Source organism: Coenobita brevimanus, unplaced genomic scaffold, assembly GCF_032717465.1.
Source record: "Coenobita brevimanus isolate Jiangsu-jjx unplaced genomic scaffold, ASM3271746v2 jjx.HiC_scaffold_469, whole genome shotgun sequence".
Lineage (NCBI taxonomy): Eukaryota > Metazoa > Arthropoda > Malacostraca > Decapoda > Coenobitidae > Coenobita > Coenobita brevimanus.
Window position 1 is genome coordinate 78,591 of NW_027644868.1, and position 17,999 is coordinate 96,589.

The 17,999-nt window shown below is 35.2% G+C and overlaps 2 protein-coding genes across 2 annotated transcripts; both read left to right on the forward strand.

Annotated features, from left to right (window-relative positions):
* The first annotated feature begins 3,780 nt into the window (after window positions 1-3,780).
* On the forward strand, window positions 3,781-4,560 carry LOC145390270 (uncharacterized). Its single transcript, XM_080265251.1, has 2 exons — window positions 3,781-4,124; window positions 4,431-4,560. The coding sequence occupies exons 1-2, from the start codon at window positions 3,781-3,783 to the stop codon at window positions 4,558-4,560; spliced, it is 474 nt and encodes a 157-aa protein (XP_080121377.1).
* Window positions 4,561-9,892: 5,332 nt separating this feature from the next.
* LOC145390271 (uncharacterized) lies at window positions 9,893-17,604 on the forward strand. Its single transcript, XM_080265252.1, has 4 exons — window positions 9,893-10,072; window positions 10,535-10,680; window positions 10,972-11,207; window positions 17,597-17,604. The coding sequence occupies exons 1-4, from the start codon at window positions 9,893-9,895 to the stop codon at window positions 17,602-17,604; spliced, it is 570 nt and encodes a 189-aa protein (XP_080121378.1).
* The last annotated feature ends 395 nt before the right edge of the window (window positions 17,605-17,999 follow it).

Here is a 17,999-nt window from a genome sequence, read left to right on the forward strand (position 1 = left end):
AGGTGAAACTCCGACTTGGGCGAAGTGCCAGGCAGGGAAAACCCCGACTGTGAGAGTGTCAGAGTTTGAGACATTTCGGAGGACAGGTAGTCCGCAACGCTCTTCAGCTCATCAATGATATAGTCAGCGTTCTTAGCCCAGAAAAGAGAAGGAATATTAGAAGTTCCATTGTGTAACAGCGAACGCAGAGCAATGCTATACTGCACGGGGAAAGATAACCCGACTCCCAATACGAACACCTCGACCGTCTTGGTGGGCGGCGATTGCAGTTTCTCGAGAATATCTTGGGGAGTCACATCTGTTGCATTGTGGCAACCATCTGTCACGAGGAATACCTTCACGTATTTTTCTTGGCACGAATACACCTCCTCTGCTATCTTCATGAGAGCACTTGTCAAGTCGGTATCTTGATGATCGATATCTTCGGTCTTGATAATTGTACTCGAGCGAATGAAACGGACATTTCGACTGAATGTATAAACACTGGTGCGACCCTTCAGTTGGGGCGCCACATAACAATTCCAACCATCCATCAAATGGTGCCAGTAGGATCCCATCGAGCCAGATGCATCTGCCATTACTATGTTGTAACTGCTACCTTTCTTTTCACCTCTCAGCTTTTCGGGAATGGAGGAGGGCATTTGCAACAGGCTGTGGCCCTGCAATACAAAAGGATCGTATTAATTTAGCTCATGCGGGAAACGATCATTCAAAGATTATTCGAACAGAAAAAACACACTTACCGAGATGGTGTATAGGACAGCATCTGTCTTTAGATTGCCTCGATCTTGCGGTGTCACTTCTACCTCCACTTCTTCAGCAGGGTTCACCAGTCTGGGCAGCGCCCAGCGATTCTGCACCTCCTCACGGCTCAGACTCATCGTTTCTGACTCTCTCTTCTCTCCTCGTGTTAATAAAGTATCATCTCCCTCCCCTCCCCCTCCTCCTCTCTAAACGTTTTGATTAGATGGCCTTTTTTTTTTTTAAAGGAAAATAAGAATAGTTTAGACATTTAAAATTTTATTTAATAACTATTTTTTTTTTAATTAATAGATCATCTGAATAAAAATGGAAGAACAGATGGTTTTAGGATTCTGCCAAGAAAAGAGTTAGTGAATTCGGTCGGAGATCTCCGCTCACATACAAAGATTACACATAGATGTGACAGATGTTTCAAAAGCAAAAAAACTCTTAAGAATGCACTGGTTTGCCTGTAAAAGGAAAACGAATATGACAAAACATGAAGGTATTCATACAAGGAAGAGTTAGTTTGATCTAATAACTATTTTTTTTAATTAATAGATCATCTGAATAAAAATGGAAGAACAGATGGTTTTAGGATTCTGCCAAACTGTTATTGAAGAAAAGAGTGACGAGGAAGGAAGTGTTGTTGGGAATTCGGTCGGAGATCTCCGCTTCTGTGATCAATGTGGTTATCTCTTTAAAAATAAATCTTTATTGATAATTCATAAAAAGAGAGACCATTTGGGTAAAGAGGTGTACTCCTGTCCCGACTGTAATAAGCTATTCTTTTGTAAGAGAGATTTTAAAGTACATAATAGAGTACATACGGGTGAAAAACCATTTGAATGTAAGGAGTGTCATGAATGTTTTAAGTTTCCTTCGAATTTAAGATATCACATGAGAACACATTGCAATGAAAGGCTCTATAAATGCGACCAATGTGATAAGAGCTTCAAGAGAATGGAAACATTAAGAAATCACACAAAAAAAATACACTCAAGGGAAGGATCCACTAGACTCTGCGATCGATGCGGTTTTTTAACTTCTAAACTACAAAGTCATATGGTCATGCATCGCGAAGAGAAGCCGCATAAATGTGACCAGTGTGATAGATGGTTTAAAACAAAATCAGGGTTAAAACGGCACATTAAGACACATACAAAGATTACACATAGTGATGAGAGATGTTTCAAAAGCAAAAAACTCTTAAGAATGTTTGCCCGTAAAAGGAAAACAAAAAAATGAAGGTATTCATATAAGGAAAAGTTAATAACTATTTTTTTTTAATTAATAGGTCATCTGAATAAAAATGGAAGAACAGATGGTTTTAGGATTCTGCCAAACTGTTATTGAAGAAAAGAGTGACGAGGAAGGAAGTGTTGTTGGGAATTCGGCCGGAGACCTCCACTTCTGTGATCAATGTGGTTATCTCTTTAAAACTAAATGTTTATTGAAGGTTCATAAGAGGAGAGACCACTTGGGTAAAAATCCGTACTCCTGTCCCTACTGTAATAGGCAGTTCATTTCTAAGAAAGATTTTAGAACACATATTAGAGTACATACGGGTGAAAAACCATTTGAATGTAAGGAGTGTTTTAAATCGTATAAGTATGCTTCGAATTTAATATATCATATGAGAACACATCGCAATGAGAGGCCCTATAAATGCGACCAGTGTGATGAGAGCTTCAAAATAATGGACTTATTAAGAAGTCATAAAAAAAAAATACACTTAAGGGAAGGATGTAATAAACTCTGTGATCGATGCGGTTTTTTTTTTACTTCTAGAAATCTAACATATCATATGACTACACATAGCGATGAGAGACCCTATAAATGTGACAAATGTGATAAGTGTTTCAAAACCAAATATATTGTTTTACGTCACAGTAAAATACATTCCAGGATAAAGCCATTTGCTTGTAAATTTTGTGACAAAAGTTTTTTTCAGAAAACAAATTTGACAAAACATGAAGGTATTCATACAAGGAAAAGAATTCAGAAGCAGCCCACATCGGAAGGAAACCAAAGTTGAATTTTTATTAAAAAAAAACTTACAATTTGTACAACCTATCTATCTTTAGCGAGTAGCCTTTTCGCCTCAGTGTTATATATGACTAAGAACACCATCATTTCGCACCGTACAGTTGAGAAGCCTTGACGGCCATCCTGGAACATTTAATATTCTTATAGTATCGTAGCCTGGCTGGTCTGTCTCATTTATGATCCCCCCAAAAAATCTACTGTAAGATGTAATTAAAAAATCAACTTTATTTAATATAGCCACTTACCAGCTAAAGGATGCGAAAAATGATTATGAATTCTCGAAAGGAAATGAAAGAGGGGTTTTGGTTGATTTTTTAAATTATAGTTTGGAATTTCATTTTATATTTTATGATTTCTATTTTGGTGGAAACTAAAAATTATATTTAATAACTATTTTTTTTTAATTAATAGGTCATCTGAATCAAAATGGAAGAACAGATGGTTTTAGGATTCTGCCAAACTGTTATTGAAGAAAAGAGTGACGAGGAAGGAAGTGTTGTTGGGAATTCGGCCGGAGATCTCCGCTTCTGTGATCAATGTGGTTATCTCTTTAAAACTAAATGTTTATTGAAGATTCATAAAAAGAGAGACCACTTGGGTAAAGAGGTGCACTCCTGCCGCTATTGTAATAAGTTGTTCTTTTCTAACACAGAGCTTAAAAGACACATTAGAATACATACAGGTGAAAAGCCATTCCAATGCAAGGAGTGTCTTCAATGTTTTAACCGTTTGGCGACTTTAAAAGATCATATGACCATACATGGTGACGAGAAGCCCTATAAATGTGACCAGTGTGATAAATGTTTCAGAATAAAAAAATTTCTAATAAATCACAAAAACAAAACACATGAAAGAAGGTTTTATCAGAAAACAAGAAATCTCCACCTCTGTGATAAATGCGGTCTTCTCTTCAACACTCGATCTTCATTCGAAATTCATAAGAAGAGAGTGCATAAAGAGTTGGACTACTGCCACTATGACCAATGTGATATGTGCTTCAAGAAAAAAGGAGCCCTCAAGAATCATATTAGGATCGTACATTTAAAGGAAAGGCCGTACCAATGTGAAAAATGTTCTGAGCGTTTTAAAACTTCTTGGAATTTAAAAGATCATATGATTACACACGATGACGAGAGACCCTATAAATGTGACCAATGTGATATGTGCTTCAAAAAAAAAGGAGGCCTCAAGCGTCATATTAAGATCGTGCATTTAAAGGAAAGGCCGTACCAATGTGAAAAATGTTTTGAGCGTTTTAAAACTTCTTGGACTTTAAAAAATCATATGGTTACACACAATGACGAGAGACCCTATAAATGTGACCAATGTGATATGTGCTTCAAAAAAAAAGGATCCCTCAAGAATCATATTAGGATGGTGCATTTAAAGGAAAGGCCGTACCAATGTGAAAAATGTTTTGAGCGTTTTAAAACTTCTTGGACTTTAAAAAATCATATGAATACACACGAGAGACCCTATAACAAGAATCATATTAGGATGGTGCATTTAAAGGAAAGGCCGTACCAATGTGAAAAATGTTTTGAGTGTTTTAAAACTTCTTGGAATTTAAAAGATCATATGGTTACACACAGTGAAGAGAGACCCTATAAATGTGACCAATGTGATATGTGCTTCAAAAGAAAAGGAGGCCTCAAGATTCATATTAGGATCGTGCATTTAAAGGAAAGGCCGTACCAATGTGAAAAATGTTTAGAGTCTTTTAAAGGTTTAAAGACTTTAAGAAATCATATGATTAAACACAGGTCTTAACTCAGTGTTATGTTTTTTGTTTTACAATAATATTTCAAGCAATAAAAGTACTTGTTGTTAAAATAAAAAAATATTCAAAAATCAACTTTATTGATAATAACACTTGCCCGCTTAATTGTAGAAACATTCTATACATAATGGACAACATAATTCTTTTCGGATTGTCCCAATTTTTTTACAAATTGAATTCATTATGATTTGATGTTTTAATTTATCCGTGAAAGCGTATTTATATTTTATATCTAATATCATATGAATGTGATTACACGCATACTGATAGTCTAGAAAGGAGTATCCCGAGTGAAAGGTCCGATGAATGAGTTCGGCGACTGAAATGTTACTGGTACAACCATTTGATATAAAAAAGGGAATAAAAATGATTTGCTCAAATGAGTTGTTATTATCCTCTCTCAAATTTAGCTTAAGTATACTGGGATCGATTAAGTCTTGCCTCAACGTTTTTATATTTATAACTCATAACCTCGGAGAGAACGACAAACCTATTGAATCGTTCAATAACGTTCTCGAGTCGAAAAATATATTAGAAAGTGAATAATCTCGAAAACCCGAAGTTACATGTACATGACGAATTTTCACGCCATTCTCCCACAGTAACAAAGACCGCAGACAAAGAAGTTTGGAGGTATTTCTAAAAGTTTTTTTCGGCTCATCCTTTTTCATTTTCTTCCTTTTAATTTCTCTGGTTTCATTTTTTTTCTTAGAGATTGAGTTCTTTCGCAGGAACGCAAGAAGAGGTGGTTGGCATTTTGCTGGTTATTCGCCTCATCCACAAAAACACCTATACATGTACCCAGAAAATGTAGATTGGGCGTGGCAGCACTCGATCCATCACCACTCATGTTGAAAACGCTGACAAAACATGAAGGTATTCATACAAGGAAAAGTTAGTTTTATCTAATAACTATTTTTTTTTAATTAATAGATCATCTGAATAAAAATGGAAGAACGGATGGTTTTAGGGTTCTGCCAAACTGTTATTGAAGAAAAGAGTGACGAGGAAGGAAGTGTTGTTGGGAATTCGGTCGGAGATCTCCGCTTCTGTGATCAATGTGGTTATCTCTTTAAAAGTAAATCTTTATTGATAATTCATAAAAAGAGAGACCACTTGGGTAAAGAGGTGTACTCCTGTCCCGACTGTAATAAGCAATTCTTTTGTAAGAGAGATTTTAAAATACATAATAGAGTACATACGGGTGAAAAACCATTTGAATGTAAGGAGTGTCTTGAATGTTTTAAGTATTCTTCGAATTTAAGATATCACATGAGAACACATCGCAATGAAAGGCTCTATAAATGCGACCAATGTGATAAGAGCTTCAAGAGAATGGAAACATTAAGAAATCACAAAAAAACAATACACTCAAGGGAAGGATCCACTAGACTCTGTGATCGATGCGGTATTTTTACTTCTAGAAATCTAACATATCATATGACTACACATAGCGATGAGAGACCCTATAAATGTGACAGATGTGATAAGTGTTTCAAAACCAAATATCTCGTTTTACGTCACAGTAAAATACATTCCGGGATAAAGCCATTTGCTTGTAAATTTTGTGACAAAAGTTTTTTTCAGAAAACAAATTTGACAAAACATGAAGGTATTCATACAAGGAAAAGAATGCAGAAGCAGCCCACATCGGAAGGAAACCAAAGTTGAATTTTTATTTAAAAAAAAAAAATTACAATTTGTACAACCTATCAATCTTTAGCGGGTAGCAAAGTTGCCTTTTCGCCTCAGTGTTATATATGACTAACAACACCATCATTTCGCACTGTACAGCCTTGACGGCCATCCGCAGACATTCGTCTTGGAGGACCTCATGGCCTAGCCTAGCCTGGGAAGGTCTGTCTCATTTATGATTCCCCCAAAAAGTCTACTGTAAGATGTAAATATAAAATATTTAAAAATCAACTTTATTTAATATAGCCACTTACCAGCGAAAGGATGCGAAAAATGATTATGAATTCTGGAAAGGAAATGAAAGAGGGGTTTTGGTTGATTTTTTAAATTATAGTTTGGAATTTCATTTTATATTTTATGATTTCTATTTTGGTGGAAACTAAAAATTATATTTAATAACTATTTTTTTTTAATTAATAGGTCATCTGAATCAAAATGGAAGAACAGATGGTTTTAGGATTCTGCCAAACTGTTATTGAAGAAAAGAGTGACGAGGAAGGAAGTGTTGTTGGGAATTCGGCCGGAGATCTCCGCTTCTGTGATCAATGTGGTTATCTCTTTAAAACTAAATGTTTATTGAAGATTCATAAAAAGAGAGACCACTTGGGTAAAGAAGTGCACTCCTGCCGCTATTGTAATAAGTCGTTCTTTTCTAACACAGGGCTTAAAAGACACATTAGAATACATACAGGTGAAAAGCCATTCCAATGTAAGGAGTGTCTTAAATGTTTTAACCGTTTGACGACTTTAAAAGATCATATGACCATACATGGTGACGAGAAGCCCTATAAATGTGACCAGTGTGATAAATGTTTCAGAATAAGAAAATATCTAATATATCACCAAAACAAAAAACATGACAGAAGGGTTTATCAGAAAACAAGAAATCTCCACCTCTGTGATAAATGCGGTCTTCTCTTCAACACTCAATCTTCATTCCAAATTCATAAGAAGAGAGTGCATAAAGAGTTGGACTACTGCCACTACTGTGCTAAACCATTCTTGAACAAGTATTCAATGAAAGATCATCTCAGGACACATGAAAAGCCGTACCAATGTGAAAAATGTTTGAGATGTTTTAATTTTTCTTGGACTTTAAAAGATCATATGATTACACACAATGACGAGAGACCCTATAAATGTGACCAATGTGATATGTGCTTCAAAAAAAAAGGAGCCCTCAAGAATCATATTAGGATCGTGCATTTAAAGGAAAGGCCGTACCAATGTGAAAAATGTTTTGAGCGTTTTAAAACTTCTTGGACTTTAAAAAATCATATGATTACACACAATGACGAGAGACCCTATAAATGTGACCAATGTGATATGTGCTTCAAAAAAAAAGGATCCCTCAAGGATCATATTAGGATCGTGCATTTAAAGGAAAGGCCGTACCAATGTGAAAAATGTTTTGAGCGTTTTAAAACTTCTTGGACTTTAAAAAATCATATGACTACACACGATGACGAGAGACCCTATAAATGTGACCAATGTGATATGTGCTTCAAAAATAAAAAAAGCCTCAACACCCACTTTAGGAAGAGACATGTAGATGGAAAGCCATACCAATGTGAAAAATGTTTGAGATGTTTTAATTGTTCTTGGACTTTAAAAAATCATATGATTACACACGATGACGAGAGACCCTATAAATGTGACCAATGTGATATGTGCTTCAAAAGAAAAGGAGGCCTCAAGAACCATATTAGGATCGTGCATTTAAAGGAAAGGCCGTACCAATGTGAAAAATGTTTTGAGCGTTTTAAAACTTCTTGGAATTTAAAAGATCATATGATTACACACGGTGACGAGAGACCCTATAAATGTGACCAATGTGATATGTGCTTCAAAAGAAAAGGAGGCCTCAAGGATCATATTAGGATCGTGCATTTAAAGGAAAGGCCGTACCAATGTGTAAAATGTTTTGAGCGTTTTAAAACTTCTTGGACTTTAAAAAATCATATGACTACACACGATGACGAGAGACCCTATAAATGTGACCAATGTGATATGTGCTTCAAAAATAAAAAAAGCCTCAACACCCACTTTAGGAAGAGACATGTAGATGGAAAGCCATACCAATGTGAAAAATGTTTGAGATGTTTTAATTGTTCTTGGACTTTAAAAAATCATATGATTACACACGATGACGAGAGACCCTATAAATGTGACCAATGTGATATGTGCTTCAAAAGAAAAGGATCCCTCAAGAACCATATTAGGATCGTGCATTGAAAGGAAAGACCGTACCAATGTGAAAAATGTTTTGAGCGTTTTAAAACTTCTTGGAATTTAAAAGATCATATGGTTACACACGGTGACGAGAGACCCTATAAATGTGACCAATGTGATATGTGCTTCAAAAGAAAAGGAGGCCTCAAGAATCATATTAGGATCGTGCATTTAAAGGAAAGGCCGTACCAATGTGAAAAATGTTTAAAGTGTTTTAAAGCTTTAAGGACTTTAAGAAATCATATGATTAGACACAGGCCTTAACTCAGTGTTATGTTTTTTGTTTTACAATAATATTTCAAGCAATAAAAGTACTTGTTGTTAAAATAAAAAAAATATTCAAAAATCAACTTTATTGATAATAACACTTGCCCGCTTAATTGTAGAAACATTCTATACATAATGGACAACATAATTCTTTTCGGATTGTCCCAATTTTTTTACAAATTGAATTCATTATGATTTGATGTTTTAATTTATCCGTGAAAGCGTATTTATTTTTTATATCTCCTATAATATATCTAATATCATATGAATGTGATTACACGCATACTGATAGTCTAGAAAGGAGTATCCCGAGTGAAAGGTCCGATGAATGAGTTCGGCGACTGAAATGTTACTGGTACAACCATTTGATATAAAAAAGGGAATAAAAATGATTTGCTCAAATGAGTTGTTATTATCCTCTCTCAAATTTAGCTTAAGTATACTGGGATCTTGCCTCAACGTTTTTATATTTATAACTCATAACCTCGGAGAGAATTGAATCGTTCAATAACGTTCTCGAGTCGAAAAAATAAAAATGGAAGAACGGGCCAAACTGTTATTGAAGAAAAGAGTGACGAGGAAGGAAGTGTTGTTGGGAATTCGGTCGGAGATCTCCGCTTCTGTGATCAATGTGGTTATCTCTTTAAAAGTAAATCTTTATTGATAATTCATACACTTACAATTTGTACAACCTATCTATCTTTAGCGGGTAGCCAAGTTGCCTTTTCGCCTCAGTGTTATATATGACTAACAACACCATCAGTTCGCACTGTACAGCTGAGAAGCCTTGACGGCCATCCGCAGACATTCGTCTTGGAGGACCTCATGGCCTAGCCTAGCCTGGGAAGGTCTGTCTCATTTATGATTCCCCCAAAAAGTCTACTGTAAGATGTAAATATAAAATATTTAAAAATCAACTTTATTTAATATAGCCACTTACCAGCTAAAGGATGCGAAAAATGATTATGAATTCTGGAAAGGAAATGAAAGAGGGGTTTTGGTTGATTTTTTTAATTATAATTTTGAATGTTTGGAATTTCATTTTATATTTTATGATTTCTATTTTGGTGGAAACTAAAAACTATATTTAATAACTATTTTTTTTATTAATAGGTCATCTGAATCAAAATGGAAGAACAGATGGTTTTAGGATTCTGCCAAACTGTTATTGAAGAAAAGAGTGACGAGGAAGGAAGTGTTGTTGGGAATTCGGCCGGAGATCTCCGCTTCTGTGATCAATGTGGTTATCTCTTTAAAACTAAATATTTATTGAAGGTTCATAAAAAGAGAGACCACTTGGATAAAGAGGTGCACTCCTGCCGCTATTGTAATAAGTCGTTCTTTTCTAACACAGGGCTTAAAAGACACATTAGAATACATACAGGTGAAAAGCCATTCCAATGCAAGGAGTGTCTTAAATGTTTTAACCGTTTGGCGAGTTTAAAAGATCATATGACCATACATTGTGACGAGAAGCCCTATAAATGTGACCAGTGTGATAAATGTTTCAGAATGAAAAAATATCTAACATATCACCAAAAAACAAAACATGACAGAAAATTTTATCAGACAAGAAATCTCCACCTCTGTGATAAATGCGGTCTTCTCTTCAACACTGAATCTTCATTCGAAATTCATAAGAAGAGCGTGCATAAAGAGTTGGACTACTGCCACTACTGTGCTAAACCATTCTTGAACAAGTATTCAATGAAAGATCATCTCAGGACACATACAGGTGAAAGACCGTATCAATGTGAAAAATGTTTGAAGTGTTTTAAGTCTTCTTCAAATCTAGCACAACATAAGTTCATACATTTTGACGAGAAGCCCTATGAATGTGACCAATGTGATATGTGCTTCAAAAATAAAAAATGCCTCAACACCCACTTTAGGAAGGGACATTTAGATGAAAAGCCGTACCAATGTGAAAAATGTTTTGAGCGTTTTAAAACTTCTTGGAATTTAAAAGATCATATGGCTACACACGGTGACGAGAGACCCCATAAATGTGACCAATGTGATATGTGCTTCAAAATAAAAGGATCCCTCAAGAATCATATTAGGATCGTGCATTTAAAGGAAAGGCCGTACCAATGTGAAAAATGTTTTGAGCGTTTTAAAACTTCTTGGAATTTAAAAGATCATATGCTTACACACGGTGACGAGAGACCCTATAAATGTGACCAATGTGATATGTGCTTCAAAAGAAAAGGATCCCTCAATCATCATATTAGGATCGTGCATTTAAAGGAAAGGCCGTATCAATGTGAAAAATGTTTGGAGCGTTTTAAAGCTTTAAGGACTTTAAGAAATCATATGGTTACACACGATGACGAGAGACCCTATAAATGTGACCAATGTGATATGTGCTTCAAAATAAAAGGATCCCTCAAGAATCATATGGTTACACACGGTGAAGAGAGACCCTATAAATGTGACCAATGTGATATGTGCTTCAAAAGAAAAAGAGGCCTCAAGCATCATATTAGGATCGTGCATTTAAAGGAAAGGCCGTACCAATGTGAAAAATGTTTTGAGTGGTTTAAAACTTTAAGGACTTTAAAAAAACATATGATTACACACAGGCCTTAACTCAGTGTTATGTTTTTTGTTTTACAATAATATTTCAAGCAATTGGACCAAAAGTACTTGTTGTTAAAATAAAAAAATATTCAAAAAATAACTTTATTGATCCCGCTAATTGTAGAAATATTCTATACATAATGGACAACATAATTCTTTTCGGATTGTTCCAATTTTTTTACAAATTGAATTCATTATGATCTGATGTTTTAATTTATCCGTGAAAGCGTATTTATTTTTTATATCTCCTATAATAATAATAGGATAATACTTTATTTCCATATTATTATCAAAAAGTGAGAAGTTTTCACCCAGACTACATTTGATTATATATTGATATATATAAATAAATATCAGAGATTTAAAATGTCTGTTAAAGGCATTGCAGTTGTGAGTAATATTGGCTAAAATTGTGTTGAGCTCTCGATCCTGTAATGCCATTTTATCTAATATCATATGAATGTGATTACACGCATACTGATAGTCTAGAAAGGAGTATCCCGAGTGAAAGGTCCGATGAATGAGTTCGGCGACTGAAATGTTACTGGTACCACCATTTGATATAAAAAAGGGAATAAAAATGATCTCCTCAAATGAGTTGTTATTACCCTCTCTCAAATTTAGCTTAAGTATACTGGGATCGATTAAGTCTTGCCTAATACACTCAACGTTCTTATATTTATAACTCATAAGAAAAAATACATTATTCATAATTTTCTCCACATCCTTCGAAAAGTTCATAAAATTGTTAGCTATTCCAACCCTCATTGATTCTATCTCCTTAGCATTAGTTAAGCAGTACTTATAGCCGTCCTTATCACCTCTCAGCATAACTGTGGCGTAGACTGTAAAAAACGTCTTCATGGAATAGCCCACAAGAGATTCGTTGACTGGAAGTTCGGGGAACATGGCGTTGCTCCTTATAATTTGCACCAACCTTTCCAAATAATTACCATGTTTTTCATCGAGCATAGTGTTGGAAATTTCTTGCAGTTTCACCGAATCATCTTCCTCACCTATTAAAACATGGATAAGAGCTCTCATATATTTATGAAGATTTTCACTGAAAGATTTTGAATCATTCTCGGTATTAAAACTGAAATTCATAATTCTCTTCTGAAGGGCATTATCGATATCGAATTCTTGTTCAAAACTATTGGAAGATAAATAAGGCGTGCAAGTTACGGATATATCCTGCGAATTTTCGTACAGATTTCGCACATTCATTTTACTGTCATGGGAGGCCACCATTTTCATGATTTGTGGGGTAAATTTCTTTTTCTTGCCTTCTTTAACAAATAATGGAGATGTATCTAAATCGTTAATTAAATGAGGGCAGTCCTTCGTGAAGGAATTCACTATAATACTGTAAGCGCCATCATTTTTACATTTACCTTTAGGAATCAATTCTGGCTGAGATGTTAGTCCCAATACGACTTCTTTCAATCTATCACCCCTTCCTACGAATTTCAAAACATTGATCTTTTCTCTCGCAGATCTCTCTAAATCCGCCCTCTCTTCAAAATCATATCCCTTATCTTCTTCTTCTTTTTCTTCCATATTTACCTGTTCGAAATCTAAATATATTTCGCTTTTATCATTTGTAATGTAAACAAAATTCGTGCTGAGATTTCGAAGCTGATTTATGGTTAGGTAACTCCTATCATCTCCGGTGGCGTCGCACTCAAAACTTGGAAACCTCGGAGAGAACGACAAACCTATTGAATCGTTCAATAACGTTCTCGAGTCGAAAAATATATTAGAAAGTGAATAATCTCGAAAACCCAGCCACTTCATAAAGGAAGTTACATGTACATGACGAATTTTCACGCCATTCTCCCACAGTAACAAAGACCGCAGACAAAGAAGTTTGGAGGTATTTCTAAAAGTTTTTTTCGCCTCATCCTTTTTCATTTTCTTCCTTTTTTTAATTTCTCGGTTTTCATTTTTTTTCTTAGAGATTAAACTCTGAAGAGTTCTTTCGCAGGAACGCAAGAAGAGGTGGTTGGCATTTTGCTGGTTATTCGCCTCATCCACAAAAACACCTATACATGTACCCAGAAAATGTAGATTGGGCGTGGCAGCACTCGATCCATCACCACTCATGTTGAAAACGCTAATGTTCGTATTGGCAAAACTGTCTCCAAAAAGGTATTTTTTCAATAGGGATATGAAAAAAGATTTCCCTTCATTTCCCATTATCCCTACGAAGGAGACGATGGTTTTGCGAATGAGATTGAAAGCCGTCTGAAATATGACAAAATGTAAGTGAGCCGTAAACTCATTATCGCAGGTCGAAAGGACTGCCGTATATCCGGTATAATAAAGTAAATGGTGGAGGAGTTTAAGACAGTTTCTTTTCTTTTGGATAAGAAGAGACAATTTCTCTAATTTTGGCTCCCTCTTCAGACATTTTTCTAAAAGCGACGGAGATAGTAGATTTTCCAATCCCGGACAGTGACTCAAATAGAAATGTAAAATAGCCAGTCCTAATAAGGTTTCGGGGGGGTTCAACAGATGCCTCAACATTATCAGTAAATCGGATGGTTGAAAATAATGCATAAGAAAGACAAACTGATCAAATTCTAATTCATTCTTTAAAAAAGTTTCTAGATGAACGTCGACGTTTCTCACAAAGCCCACCGAGGCATAATGTACACCATTACTTCCGTGCCCTAGAATAAGTCCTGGACTCAAAGAATGTAGCAGACTTTTAGAATTGTTACGGGACTTAAGGAGCGTATCTCCGAGAAAGCGGGCGTGGTGGCTGTTGAAGATGGCTTCTAATTCTGCGTTTTCTGTTAAAACGTTCAACTTGTCGATATTTCCACCTCGCATTTCGCGAATCTCCTTCCTCTTATTTCGATTGACGTTTTCCTTTTTTTTGGTAACTAAGCTGCTCATCACGATAATAACACTCTGGGAATATTCTCTCTGTGGTTGAGAAAATAAATCTAGAAAGAAAAACGTTTTCTTCGAGGGTAGGAAATCTGAACACTCTCCAATCTTAGCTCTGTGGCCAGATTTCACTCGCTCAGATCGAAAAATGTAAAAAAATTTCGGATGGAGGCAGGCGACCCACCTTTCACCGACCAAATCGTTGACAAGAGACTCGTATATTTGATTATTGTGGAGAGTCGAGACGTCATTATTATCGTTAGCGGTATCTCTTCGGACGAGAGTTTCTCTCTTACCACGACGCCATTCATTTTTCGAAATGAGCCACCCAAAATGAGAACTCTCCGACATTTCCAAGACTAGCTTCCCGAAATAACCATTCACACATCTTTCCAGGGTGTCCGTATCAACGTAAACCATTAGTTTGAAAAGTTCAACCACTTCCGCGGGATTATACAGATGATCATAGAAACCGGGAACGGTAAATCCGTTACCGGACTCGGGGGTGTGAACGATGTTTGCCTTAGGATGCAGTATTCTACCGGCGATAATATTCTCAACTCCGAATATGTCTATGTATTTGGGATTGTACAAGCCCTGACCAAAATTTTTACACACTCTGATTCCCGGAAGTCGATCACCTCCACAACTGGTGGTGTTGTCAATATTCTTGTTGATTTTCGATAACGGTGATACCGTATACATATCCATTGAGCAGTCGTCACCTCCTGTGTTATGGATTTCTTCTTTGCTGTCTATAGCTAAATAACCTTTCAGAAATTCCCGAAACACAGAATAACTATCATAATATTGTTCGATGTATAGACTCAACCATCTTTTGTTCTCTAATGCAGATATTCCTCTGCTCTCGATCTTTCCAATTTCACCGCTTAACAATCCGGTGCAATAGAGTTCGGCGTCTAAAAGAAACACGTTCCATTCGTCACACCCCTCGATTCTCAGTAAATTTCTCAGAATGGCGAGCTGCTCGCGGGGTGCTCTGCAGTGGATGTTCTCAGAGGCCACAGCCGCTGGACGAACGTTACCTACAAAGTCTCTACTGGTATTGCAATTCTTACTGTAATTATCATCGGAAAATATAGCTTGGACTCTCTCCTTTTCAGATTCACCACCTTTTTGAAACAAATATTCCAACACCAACTTGACAAAAAGTAACCTTACAAATCTGGTTTTTATAAACTTTCCAATATATATATCAATTATGTTATTTTTAATGAATCCCAGCCAAATATCCCTCATTTCGGGGACGGCAAGCATTTCAAGATCTAGCCTATTTTTAAAACTGGATATATTTCCTGTACTATAGAAAATGTAGCCAAAAAAGCGAGCTTTGAACTTGTCCGTTACACGAGGAAGAAGTGTATGGTCTTTATAGTTAGTAAATTCTCGAACAAAAAGCCAGTTCGAAAAGAGAGCAAAGCTCAATTTGCCAAATTGCTGTTGACATTCCTCACTCTGAAAATTTTTGACATAACCAAAGGCATACAACCAATGCATACTAAACCAATAAAATTCTACAATATCGTTTTCCTCATCCTCTTCCATTTCTAAATCTTCCCGTTGCGTTTTTTTGAATAAAACTTCTATATTCTGCTTAAATAAACAATCCATGTTTAGAAACGTCTTATTTTCATGGTCGTACTCCTTTTCGGACGTCTTCTTTTGAAGAATGTGTTTTTTGATCATTTCACAAGCCCAATCAGGTGGCTTATTTTTTTTTTTCCTCTTTCCTGACATCCAAGTTAGAACCAATAGTGCTGAGAGGGTTAGGAAAGAATTGTGATCTAAATATGGAACGCTGGAAGTGAGAAGAAATAAATCTTGCCAATCGAAACAGACAACAGATATAGGAAGGAATTTCTGAATGATATATAACTTTAACTCAATCACTGAACTCTTATAATAATTATTATTAATAACAGTATAATTGTTACATTTAAGTATATATTCTTTTATCGAAGAATCTATATTGATTAGCATCTCGCCAAAATTTATGGGTTTGATCAAATTACTCTCTGTAAGTATTTCAGTGAGAGAAACTACAAACATCTTTTCAAATCTTTCTAAATGGTAAGATTTAGACGCTCTTTTGTATTCTCTAACGTTTTGACATATATCATTGAGAGGATTAGACAAACCGTTGTGAAATATTAAATACCACATAGAACACTTTCGATAGAAATTTAAACATTTACCACCCTTGTGTTGATGAGGAACGGGTGAGGATAAAATCAGTTCATCAACCCTATTGTTATATTTTTCTAAAATATTATCTTCTTCATAAAACTTCCAGTCGATTTCTTCAAAATTATCATTATTATTATTCTTTCTAAATCCTAAAGAATGTGAAACATCACTAAGTACAAGCACATCAGAATAAAGCTGTTGATAATTGATTGCTCTCATAAATTCGAGTATAAAATGATTCGTTTTTATGGTTAGGTATAGATCTGAGATTTTATGGTTGCACTGTCTGGGTAAAAGCGTATTTTTTTCTTGAAAATATATAGCGAGATTAAAGGGTATAATATACTTATCTGTAATGGCTGCTGATTTTTTATCAAAGATAAAAGGTATATTTTTAAAGTTTTTGGCAAATTCTTGCCAAAAAATCTCATTGTGTTGTCTCTTACTGTGAGAAGTTAAAAGTGGGTGAACATAATCGCCACTATTTATCTCATTCCGATAAGACTCCATGATGCATGATTTACACATATATTTGGTCGACGTATGGATGAGAATTTTTTCTTCCAGAAATTTTTTTTCAAAATGGCATTTCAATAAAAAAAATTTAAACTCATCTTTCAGATTTTCTATATTCCTATCACAGAGCACCATTTCCCTGAAGTATTCTAAAGGGCGGGAAACTATATTATATCTGGCCACAAATCTGTTGGCCAGTATAAAAGCATAATAAAAGAAGACGGTACTTCCCCTATCGTAGTATCTAGGATCACAAAAAGATGCTGTTTCTTCTTCCTCTTCCTTTTCTTTTTTTTTTTTAGTCATCTTTTCCAGAGTTAACAAGATATTACAGTCTTGGTTCATTACGTAAAAAGAAACGATGCAGGCATATAAATCAAAACTCAAATGATTTTTCTGAAAAAAAAAATCTTTCCCGAGTATTTGTTTTATCATTAGAAAATTTTCCGTTTTTCTAATTTCATTCATTAGGTAAAAGGTTTGATCGTCTTCTAGGAAAAGGTATTGCCCTCTTAAAATGTATTCCATTTTCAAAAATAGTTTCTGGCAGTCGTTCACCAGAGCGAGACCTATATTTGTGTATACTATATGTGGGTATAGAAGTATGGTAGAATCTCTTTTTTCCAGTAAAGTAGGCATATAAATTTTCGAAGCTAAACTCTTTCCAGAGAAGGGGAGATTTATGTTTTGAGTCCCACACAAATCTAATTCAAAACCCTCAACTTTTAAAGAAGATATGAATTGGTGTATTTTTTCTCGATGCTCATTAAATTTTTCTAGACTGTTGAGATAATCTTCAAAATCTTTACCTTTAATATAAAAAAATATTTTCAAACCCTGTAAATTAACCTTTGACAAGAAGAAATATCCAAAATAACAGTTTCCCCCTTGTTCATATGGTGAAAACGAAGAATCAACATCTGATGCATAAACTAATTTTTCCAGTTCGCTACAATAACTTTCACAAAGTTCGTCTAAACCCTCGATGAGAAGACTCATGAGTTTGATAATCGTCAGGTATTGATTGATT